Source organism: Emys orbicularis, chromosome 9, assembly GCF_028017835.1.
Source record: "Emys orbicularis isolate rEmyOrb1 chromosome 9, rEmyOrb1.hap1, whole genome shotgun sequence".
NCBI classification, from domain to species: domain Eukaryota; kingdom Metazoa; phylum Chordata; order Testudines; family Emydidae; genus Emys; species Emys orbicularis.
In genome coordinates, this window is record NC_088691.1 from 92,246,410 (window position 1) to 92,258,713 (window position 12,304).

The 12,304-nt window shown below is 41.6% G+C and overlaps 1 protein-coding gene across 1 annotated transcript in view; it reads left to right on the top strand.

Annotated features, from left to right (window-relative positions):
- Positions 1 to 12,304, top strand: part of FNDC3B (fibronectin type III domain containing 3B) — a 388,134-nt gene that overhangs the window by 280,351 nt on the left and 95,479 nt on the right. The window contains exons 10-11 of the mRNA XM_065410392.1: positions 2,459 to 2,597; positions 3,769 to 3,822. Coding sequence (XP_065266464.1) covers positions 2,459 to 2,597; positions 3,769 to 3,822 — 193 coding nt within the window. The remainder of the gene's footprint in view (positions 1 to 2,458; positions 2,598 to 3,768; positions 3,823 to 12,304) is intronic.

Here is a 12,304-nt window from a genome sequence, read left to right on the forward strand (position 1 = left end):
AGTGTAAGCTAGCAGTGCCCCATCTTCTTTTTTTGGAGTTGTAAGTTTTAAGTTTGGATCCTAGTTTTATTGAGGTATGCCCCAATCCCATCTGTTTGTGGGCACACACATATACACGCCGTCTACAGAAACTAGGAAGCCCCTCAAGCTCAGCACTAAACCTGTGAGGAAAGTAATGCACAACTAAATCTAGCAAAATAGCTAGGGACCCTTCAGAGGACTCCTAGACACCTGCAGTAAGAGAGAAAAGGTTATCTAGTCTCACTTTTATGGGGGGGTCAGGTTACACTCTGGCACTTCTAGAAGACTCTTGGGATTGCGATGGGCAGTGATCCTGCCTGGTGGATCCACAAAGGCAAAAGATGAAGTGAGCAGGCACCTGTGACACCCTCAAAGGTCCAGGAGAAATGAGAGAGTTACTAGCACACAGTTCACTTTTTTCTACCTGAAGAAGGGAAAGACAAGTTGGGAGTGAGGGGATTCCTCTGGGTTGGTGTTGAAAAGGAAGCGATGCCAACTGTGGTTAGAGGAATGTCTGGGCTAATGATCATAGAAGTGTAGGACTGGAGTGGCTTCAATAGGTCACTTAGTCCAGTCCCTTGCATTGAAGGCAGAACTAAGTAATTACTAGACTATTCCTGACAGGTTTGTCTAACCTGTTCTTAAAAACCTCCAATGATGGAGACTTCATAACCTCGCTAGGCAATTGTTCCAGTGCTTAACTATCCTGACAGGAAGTTTTTCCTAATGTCCAACCTAACCCTCCCTTGCTGCAATTTAAGGCCAGGATTCTTATCCTATCCTCAGAGGTTAAAAAGAACAAATTTTCACGCTCCCCCTTGTAATAACTTTTTATGTACTTGAAATCTGTTATGTCCCCCATCAGTCTTCTCTTCTCCAGACTAACAAACACAATTTCTTCAGTCTTTCCTCATAGGTCATGTTTTCTAGACCTTTGATCATTTTTGTTACTCTCCTCTGGAATCTCTTTGAAAGATTGGTATCTTTCCTAAAATGTGGCGTCCACAACTGGACACAGTGCCCCAGCTCAGGCCTTATCATGAACTAGAGTGGAAAATTACTTCTCGTGTCTTGCTTACAACACTCCTGCTAATACATCCCAGAATGATGTTTGCTTTTTTTGCATCAGTGTTACATTGTTGACTCCTATTTAGTTTGTGATCCACTATAACCCCCAGATCCCTTTGTGCAACACTCCTTCCTGGGCAATCATTTACCATTTTGTATGTGTGCAACTGATTGTTTGTTCCTAAGTGGAGTACTTTCCATTTGTTTTTATTCAATTTCATCCTATTTACCTCAGGCCATTTCTCCAGTTTGTTCAGATCATTTTTAATTTTAATCCTATCCTCCAAATCACTTCAACCCCTCTGAGATTGGGATCGCCCACAAACCTTATAAGTGTACTCTCTATGCAATTATCTAAATCATTGATGAAGATATTGACCGGAACCGGACCCAGAACTGATCCCTGCAGGACCCCACTCGTTATGCCCTTCCAGCTTGACTGAGAACCACTGATAATTGCTATGGTTTTCCAGCCAGTTATGCACCCACCTTATAGTAGCAGCATCTTGGTTGTATTTCCCTAGTTTGTTTATGAGAAGGTCATACGAGACAGTATCAAAAGCCTTACTAAAGTCAAGATTTACCACATCTACCACTTCCCCCCCATCCACCAGGCTTATTACTCTGTCAAAGAAAGCTATTAGGTTGGTTTAACACAATTTGTTCTTAACAAATCCATGTTGAGTGTTACTTATCACCTTATTATCTTCTAGGTGTTTGCAAATTGGTTGCTTGATTATTTGCTCCATTATCTTTCCGAGTACTGAAGTTAAGCTGATGTTCAACTGTAGCTTGTTTGAAGAAAATGTATTTGACCACTGTATAAACTTCCTCCTCCCATGTACACAAAACACAGCAAATCTTGAACCCAGGCTCTATGCATATTAGTCCAGGTTCTACAAACTCGACTGACATCCAGCTATATGAAGCAAACTGCACATTTCATATGGATGCTGCACTTAAATTAACACTGCTGAATGAGAGTTGAATGCTAATTCACAGCGAATGGGTTAATAAAGTTCACCCCATGTTTCTGACCCATCTCTTGCTATTTCCGCAAGAAGATTCTAGCATAGTGGGCCAAACATTTGCAATAGTGAAGAAAAGTGGTGGCAGAAACTTCCACCAATGGAAGGAAATGATTAGTTTGTGGAAGTAGTTAAACTAGCACTATAATACGTAACTTCTGATGTGAATTATTTTGAACATTCATACCGAATAAAATATACAAGGGAGAGCTGGGATGTGAAAAAACATGAGCATTTGGCAGTATGACTGCTTTGCTAGTAAAATGCTGTGGTTGATAAAAAGAAAAAGCTCCTTTTTTAATTGTCTGCAAATTCATAAATTCATACATGTTCATTTTCAGGGTCTATGCAGTGTACAATTCAGTAAAGGGATCCTGTTCAGAGCCAATTAGCTTCACCACTCACAGCTGTGCTCCAGAATGTCCTTTTCCACCCAAATCCTCACACAGGACCAAAAGTTCACTAACCTTACAATGGAAGGTAAGTAACATAAAGTGTCTGAAACCTAGAAAAACAAAGTGAAATACAGTTACCTATAATCAGCGTTTTAAATTATTTAGTGCTGTGATACTGTTGGTTTCCACTGGGGGAATTATGATGTGTTTTAAAATATTTCATTGCATTGTTTGAGATATCGTAAAATAATATTCAAAAATTATATATATTGGGGAACTGCATGTATTAAAGGCTTGGAAATAAGATTTGAAACCTTTTGCCAGTTTTAAATCCAAACTTTGTTGACTAGTGATGGAATTTTGTTACCATATCATCACTGTTTGATGACCTATAATTAGGGTTGGCAGAATTCAATTTTTCTTTTTTTTTATAATTTTGATGAACATTATCAATGTTTATTTTAAAGCATTTTTTATTTTTATTGTTTTAAGTGTTCACAGTTGAAGGATATTGGAGGGGAAAGGGGGGAGGACCAGACAATAATTATTTAATGACAGTACATATTGAGATTCAAAAAGTGAAAACTATATAATAGTTAAAATACAAATTGTCAACATCACGTCAAAATCTACAAAGTAAATATCCTTAAATCAAAGTCTAATAAGTTCTCAAGCAGCCATTTTTCTTACTTTGCTGATCTGTATATTTTGATTATTTTCCATGGAAATACTTTTGTCGGTTTGTGTGTGTAGAGTGAAATCGGCGTTTGCCAACTTTTAGCAATAAAAATCTAATCCTTCAAAGCCTACCCATAATTTTGCCAATGTCAGTTCACTTCCTGGTAGACAGGTGGCACTATTGAGCGCTCTGTTGGCATTCTCAGTGATTAAATAGAATGTGGCGTCTGGACAGCCCTCAAACCCCGAGATCTGGTCCCTCCAGATAATGGCCAGATAATATGACCGCTTGCATTAGTGTTGCCCATGCTGCAGGTTTGTTTTTTGGTTTTTTTAAGACATCATATTTGCGGTGTCTCAATGTAGTACCTTTCACAAACACTAAAATGACTGACTTTTGAAAATGTATTTAATTACTTTCATCCTCTTCTTATTACACACTAAAATGTTTGCCAAGCTGTTTGCAAAACAAGAGCTCTGGTTTCATTTTAAAATGTAGCCATTTGGCTGGGGGAAGGAAATGTGTTTGTAAACTTCTTTCCAAGATCTCATTTTTTGTTGGTTTGTTTTGTTTATAGGCACCCATTGACAACGGTTCAAAAATCACCAGCTACCTGTTAGAGTGGGATGAGGTAAGTGGTAACTAGTTACAGAAATATTAAAAAATGAAATGACTTATTAAATAACGTTCTGATTTGATGGATGTGCTGGGTAAAGAAAAAGAATCAAACTCTGGAGAACCAAACCATAGGAAAATGAACTCCTGATGGCATTCAATAGAGAGGAAAGATGGGGAAGTTGGTTTTCCATACGTGTTCTTATGTATAGCATTTTGATTTTGCACCTTACACATTCATTTATTTCCTGATCAGGTGTTTGGTGCAATGAGTTTATTAATTAATTTATTTACAATGCAGTAGTGTCTAGGAGCCCCCGTCATGGACGCCCCGCTCTGCTAGGCGATGTTCAGACACACAACAAATATACAGTCCCTGCCCCAAAGAGCCTAGGATCTGATCCTGCAGTCCTTTCTCATAGAAAATTCCTATTGACGTCAAATTAATAGTGTCATTTATATAGTGGCCACACTATTGGTTGCTTTACAGAGACTATTAAAAAAGATGAGGTCTGTGCCCCAAAGAGCTTACATTCTAAGTAGACAATAGATCCTTGGGGCGGCGGGGAGTGAAAAAAGCAGGTGATGGAGCAGAATTGTTGAACATGCCTCTTGGTTTCTTCCATTATGCCAGTACTATTTTGGCACCACTTTTCCAAGGGGAGGTCAAGGGAATATAATCTTCATGGAAGAAGTGTGTATTGAAAGGAGACTTTACGGACATGAAGACAGAATCATAGTGGGGTCACAGAGGGGCTTCCAGGCTTGGGGCCAGCATGAAATAAGGTGCCAAAAGCAGGAATGGGCGATCTGGAAGAGGTGTTTAGTTATGCTGTGTGAAACACATCTACCTGCCTTATATAAGGATATTATTTTGTGAGCAGTCTTCAACTGCTGTGCTACTGATATATTCCCAGATCATTATACTACGTCTGACATCTGGAAGCACACACTGTGCAAACATTCATTCTATGCAGTATCACAGCAAGTGTCCCTGCATGAAGAGAAACCCACTGAACTAAAGAAATTAAACAATAGCTGCAGAATGGCTTGCTGCCCACAGTGCACAATGTAAGGAAAGGTTAGCGACCATTTAAAAAAAAAAAAAAAAGCAAGCTGGAGAAGAGTTCAGTGGGGGGAAAAAATCCTTTCATTTATTATTCTCATCTATTACTTGTTCAGCATCACACACAAATTCATGCACCATAACCCAGGGAAGGCAAAGCAGAAAACAAAACTGAGAATAAAGCAGAAAACGAGTCAGGAGAACCAAAAAGATCTAGGCCAGGATAATCAGAGACATAAGTCCTGCAAGACATCATACCTTCTGCAACCAGATCCAAATACTGCCATCCTTTCTCATGCAAAACTCCTCTTAATTTCAATGGGAGCATATCACCAAACCAGGGTGAGGTGTGAAAATATGGGATATTTCTAAAATGCAAAAAGAGAATGAAAGAGAGCGGAAACCGATAGCATACCAATAATAGAATGTGAATACCTGGTTAGGGTGTAAATTTCTATCATCTGCCTTAGAGCCTGATCCAGAGCCCACAGAAGACAATGGAAACATTCTCACTGTTACAGAGCTCTTAAATAATAACATAGAAAGGGTTTTAACCAAGAATAATAATAATACTTTGCATTTAAATAGCATTTTTATCTTTTAAAGAGGTGTAATACTACTACTCTTCTGCAGACGTGTACGTTAAGGTACAGAGAGTCTCAAGTAACTTGCCCCGGGCAACACTGTTTCAGCTGAGCTTTGGTCTAGCTACTAGATAACATTTCTTCCCTAGTAATAACATTGAAGTTGGATCCATGAGTGGATCCTCAGCCAGTGAAGATGAGAGAGAATAATGGACACAGTAAGTTGGCATGCCTCATAATGGTTTGACATGACTATGAGTGGATTAAAATAGAGAGCTGCTGGAAGTGGGGAGCAAACAAGATGGCTGTTGCAGTACTGTAGTTGTCAGATAGCAATGCATACACGGAAGTATTTTGGTAGAAAAAAACAATATTAGCAGACAGAAATGGATGGCTGAATTGATGTGTGACCTGAAAGTAGATTATGGTCCAAAGTACAGGAGGTGATGTGCAAGAGGACAGTTGTCTCTGCAGGATCTTGTTTTTCCATCTGAAAGAAATATATTCCGGAAGGCAAGGCATTGACTCCTTCGTTTGACATTTCACTGATGTCTCTGTATACTTACGTTCATATTTCACTACACAAGTTATGGCATCCAGGTACATAGCAGAGTGCACACTCAGTATTCTTTTTTTTTTATAATGGAGATATCCCATCTCCTAGAACTGGAAGGGACCTTGAAAGGTCATCGAGTCCAGCCCCCTGCTTTCACTAGCAGGACCAAGTACTGATTTTGCCCAGATCCCCAAGTGGCTCCCTCAAGGATTGAACTCACAACCCTGGGTGTAGTAGGCCAATGCTCAAACCACTGAGCTCTCCCCCCCATATAGATATACCCTCTCACATAGTTATGCCAAATGCATGTAGGGGAAAGCACAGACTTTCTGTTACAATGCTGTACTGTATCTCAGTGAAATCAAGACACAAATAAATAGAGGAAGGGGAGAAGGCTTGCCAGGAAACAGCAAAGGCTTAGCCAGGTCTCAGCTAGAGCAATATTCATTAGCTACAGGGCACAGAATAAAATATAAACACAGGAAAATCAGTGATGAGAAGGAAATTAAATTGTGTCTGTAAAGCAGAAGGAACTTTGCATGAATGGAGAATGAGAAATCTACCATTCTCAGGGTGGCTTTCTAATTGTATTTATTTGATAATCTGCCTTCAGAAAATTACGCCCCTTCATAATGAGGGATGGCGTGAGAGTTCCCTGTGAAAAGCCCTCTGAACATGGGAACTGCAATACAGATTATCAGACCTACTCCTGGAAGAGTAAAGCCTCACGCTATAGAAACAAAATTGGCATTGTGAGAACCAGAGAGCAATAAAACTGATCAAGGGAAGGCACAGGGCCAAAAGTCATGCAAACTGGCACATTCCCCCTGGAAAAAGCATGGGACTGCCACAGAACCACCTCTGAACAAAGCATGCAATCTATTCACACTAGTGATGGTTTTTTTTAGCAGCCTATTATCACTTCATAGCAGCAACCAGTAACAGGTGCTATCGTTCTGTGGTATGTTTCAAACCTTGGGGTGTGTCTAATGTTAAACTCTGGCTGAAGCACAACCTTATTGTTTTACAGGCTGTCTTCGGTTAGATTGTGAGCATTTAAAATGCTTCCAGAAATGCAGATAGCACCATTTTCAAATTTAAAAATAAACTGTTGCTGCAGGAGGGATATAATACTGGCCAGTCAGGGGACTAGGCAGTACCCTAAAATGCAGCAAGAGGACTGCACTTTAAATCCATTGATGTCCACAATCACTGAAACTTCCAGGCTTGTGTTTATTTAAAGATTTCAGCTGGTCTCATTAGCACTTCATCAGGACATAGCACACGAACAGTGCATTCTGCTGGACTACAGAACTGCCCTTGTGTGGGGTGTACATACCACATTCCCAAGGCTTTTCTGAAGTGACTCAAGTAGCTATCCAAAGAACATTCAGTCAGATTTTCTTGTCTTCCAAAAAGAGCAGATCATTACATCTACTGTGCATTATCATTTTATTTTCTCAGTAGGACAGAGAATAAATGTGGCAGTTACTATCCAGAAGGCCCAATCGTGCAGCCTAATGCTTCACATAAGTGGGCAATTTGGGACTAGGATCCAGCTTGGATTCTGAACAGTTTTTATCTGTACCAGGCACATGACAGTGGTACCTGAGAGCCTGTGTAAGAGATATAGGGTCAATATTCTCTTCTAAAACTGTTTCTTCTCAAGGGAAACAGGTTTTATTAGATGAAGAGACTTGAATTGACCTAGAGGGGTATGTTTTTTATTATCTGGTTTCCTGCATCTTCTTGTGGGGATTTCCAAAATCCTCACTAACCCTTTGGGATCACCAGTTTTAGATCACAGCACAAATAAATTGGCATTTGTTACTTTAGTGGAATTGCAGATATTGCTTTCTTGCTAGAAAGGTGGTGAGACTCACTGAGTTGTGCTCTCAGGTAGTGAAGTCAAGGGGTGTCCCATCCTATTCATATAGCAGGAGCGTTATTACTTTCCTCAATATTTCTATATGCCAGTTTTATCCTGCTTTCTTCTTCTTTTCCCCAAATGAGGGATTTGAAGGATTTCCCCAGCTGCAGGGTCTGCTACCAATATGACAAGAAGAAACTGAAGACTAAGAACATCAACACAACAACACTGCAATCCATACTAGGAATTTTTTTTTCTTTTTTCCTATTTGGATTAGGCTGGTTTTAATGTTTGTTTTGCTTGTTTGTTTGTTTGTTTGTTTAGTAGAATTTGAAAATTGTAAAGAATGACAAAGATTAGAGTGGCACCTTTATTTTCTTTTTCCTACTGAGCTCCTAGACCCATAAAGGTTTCAGAATTTGACTAGTAAAAATGGTTTCCCTAAAATAGCTGAAGGTTTAATAGTGACTGGTCTTTAACAATAAAATCTGTGCATCTTACGAAGTACTGCTCCAACTTAATGCTTACTGCTATATACCCATGCCTGCTTAATAGATCCTCCCCTTTGAGAGGATCAGAACTGGGCCCTCTTTTCAACTCTTTTGGAATTCAGATGGGATTCCAGAGAACTTCTGAACTCTAGCTGGGCTCCCTGTGATATGGGGTCAGCTATAGTAAGCATGGCAGTGAACTAGCCATTCGTGAAAACTCTTCCTTATGGCTCAGATTTTCCCTTATCCCCTTTTTGAACAGACACTGACTAAACCAGGGGTGGGCAAACTACGGCCCACCAGCTGTTTTAATCCGGCCATCGAGCAGAGTCTGGGGTTTGCCCCGGTCTGGCGCTCTAGCCAGGGAGCAGGGTTGGGGGCTGCTCCGCGCGGCTCCCAGAAGCAGCAGCATGTCCCCCCTCTGACTCTGACATGTAGGGACAGCCAGGGGGCTCCAGTCCACACTCTGCTCCCACCCCAAGCACCGGCCCCACAGCTCCCATTGGCTGGGAACCACAGCCAATGGGAGCTGCAGGGGAGGCACCTGCAGATGGGGCAGCATGCAGCAGAGCCACCTGGCCACGCCTCCGCGTAGGAGCCCGAGTGGGGACATGCCGCTGCTTCCAGGAGCCACTTGAGGTAAACGCTGCCCAGAGCCTGTACCCCTCCCCTGCACCCCTATCCCAGTCCTGATTCCCCCTCCCACCCTCCAAACCCCTGAATACTGTGACGGGTTTGATCACAGAAACCCCCTTGGGAGCTGCCAACTGATGTACCAAGACTACTTCTGCCCACGTCCCCCAACAGCTGTAGGCTTGACTGAAAGCAGCTTACAGAAGTGTTCTTATCTTTAACACTCAGATGCCCATCTCCCAGTGGGGTCTAAACCCAAATAAATCCATTTTACCCTGTATAACACTTATACTGGGTAAACTCATAAATTTTTCGCCCTCTATAACACTGATAGATATGCACAGCTGTTTTGCCCCTCCCCCTCTCCCCCCGGTATTAATACATACTCTGGGTTAATTAATAAGTAAAAAGTGATTTTATTAAATACAGAAAGTAGGATTTAAGTGATTCCAAGTAGTAACAGATAGAACAAAGTAAATTACCAAGTAAAATGAAATAAAACATGCAAATCTAAGCCTAATACAGTAATACAACCGAGTACGGATAAAAATCTCACCAGTAAGCTTCCTTTTACAGACTAGTCTCCTTCTAGTCTGGGTCCAGCAATCACTCTCCCCCTCCTCCCCCCCGTGGTTATTGTCCTTTGTTCCACTTTCTTTCAGATATCCTTGGGGTGGAGAGGCTCTCTTTTTAGCCAGCTGAAGACCAATGGAGGGGTCTCCCAAAGGCTTAAATAGACTTTCTTTTGTGGGTGGAGACCCCCTCCTCTCTCCTATGCAAAGTTGATGGAGTTCTGGAGTCACCTGGGCAAGACACATGTCCATGCATGACTCACTGTTTTTACAGGCAGAAGCCATTGCCCACATGGTATCTTGTATATCTCCAGGATGACTTCTTATGTGGATTGGAGCATTCCAAGATGCATTGTTCCTTAAGTGCTTCTTGATTGGGCACATAACTTTGCGAATTCCTTTCTAAAGAAGCTGACCAAATGCCTTACAAAGCTTACATAGAAATCAAGCAAGTATACAGTCAATATTCATAACTTCAAGTACAAAAAGGATATATGTGTACAAATAGAATGAATAGATTCAGTAAACCATAACCTTTACAGAGATATGTTACATGGCACATGTAGCATAAAACACACTCCAGTTATGTCATATTCCCATAAAGCATTATGGGATACATCATCACAAGTACCCTCCTGCACCCCAAACCCCTCATCCCCAGAGTCTGCACCCCCAGCCGGAGCCCTCACCCTCCCCCATGCCCCAACCCCCTGCCCCAGCTCTGATCTCCCTTCCGCCCTCCGAACCCCTTGATCCAAGTCCGGAGCAGCCTCTTACACCCCAAACCCCTCATCCCCAGAGCCTGCACCCCCAGCTGGAGCCCTCACCCAACCCCCCCGGACCCCACCGCCCCAGCCCGAAATCCTCTCCCGCACCCTGAACTCCTCATTTCTGGCCCCATCCTGGAGCCTGCACCCCCAGCCAGAGCCCTCACCCCCTCCCGCACCCCAACCCCAATTTCATGAGCATTCATGGCCCGCCATACAATTTCCATACCCAGATGTGGCCCTCGGGCCAAAAAGTTTGCCCACCCCTGGACTAAACCTATGGTAAACGATGATTGGGCTGAGATTAATAATACAGGAGACAAAGGCATTCCTGGTTTTTTTTGTTTTTTTTTTGTTTTTGTTTTTTAATAAAAAGTCCTTTCCAATATAGATGGACAAAAACTTTTAATTTCCTTCTGGAATCCACTCAGCTGGTTGCAGTTACTCTCTATTATAATTAATTTGCAACTTCTACCAGACTGGTGGAGCTGCATTGTTCCAGCTTCATGGAGCAGGCCCTGACTCACTGCAGCAGATACTTGCCATTGGAAAGATCAGGAGTGGAATTGAGCATCCTGGAATTTAGGATTGGAGAAAGAAGCAGTAGTGAGCATGTCACAGGCTGCTGTCCTTGTCTTTCCTCCCTCTGTGCTATGTGTTTGAGGAAATGATGAGGTGTATTGAAAGCAATTTATGAAACTTTATAAGATTAAAACTTGGAAGCTGAATATTTGAAGGATAAAGAGGGGGGTTCTGGGAAGATTGTACAACTCCTGGGCAGCAGCCAGTGCCAGCTTGTCCGTTCTTCTCCAAAATTATGCCAGCATTAAAGCTTTCATCAATCTCAAAAAAGGACTATTTCCAGGCTATTAATGCCAGGATCATTAGAAATATCAGCCAGCCTCTCCAATTAGTGCCAATAGAATCTGAAATACCAGCCAGTCTGAGTAATTGGAAATACCAATAAATGCGGACTAGGTCAGCATAATGTGCAATACCAGCTCTGCCAGCAAATGTATACATTAACAGATTTATATTATTATAAAGTTGAACATTGTCATCTACTGTATGCTGAGGGTTTTTTGGGGCGGGGAAGTTGGGGAACAGATTGCAAAATTGCAAAGATTTGACCAAACTTTATGAAAATTATAGCTGCATGCTATATGGGGGAGGGATAGCTCAGTGGTTTGAGCATTGGCCTGCTAAACCCAGCGTTGTGAGTTCAATCCTTGAGGGGGCCACTTAGGGATCTGGGGCAAAATCAGTACTTGGTCCTGCTAGTGAAGGCAGGGGGCTGGACTCAATGACCTTTCAAGGTCCCTTCCAGTTCTAGGAGATAGGACATCTCCATTAATTTAAAAATATGCTGGAATTCTTTGGAGATGGCCCTTGGCTCCTAATTCAGAAATTAGCATTTATACTGCTTTGTCAGAACCTCCCATGACTGCTTCATTTTCAGCTAGGACTCCCCTTATTGTATGCCTTAATCAATCCACTCATCATTTGCTCACTCCAATCCACAAGAGGTTTTTTTGGTGAGGGGAGCAAAAGGCAGAATTTTCATTCAGGTCCGCATTTGTCTGCCAGATAAATAGTCAATAATCAAAGAAAAATGATCAAATAAACTTAAGGTTAAAAAAAAACGGAACAAGGAACAAAAACCACTGCTGCAGACGCATCAAACGTAATAGAATCAGGACAGTTTTTAAAGGGTTGTAGAAAAAAATCATCATTAAAAGCATCTGAGTCTGAAGAAGAGTGTTTCTTAAAAAGAAGAAAGACCTTCTCTTAATAACCCTGCACTTTCTAACTTGCACTTTTTTAATATAGTGGGTGTGGTGCATAGATTTTGTATAACCTAGATATTGAGACATGCTTCCCCTGAACTGCGAAGCGTCACCTACCATGCTTTCTCCAGGATGTTTTCTATCCAATAGCTGTGTTTGTCAAAGTATTTAA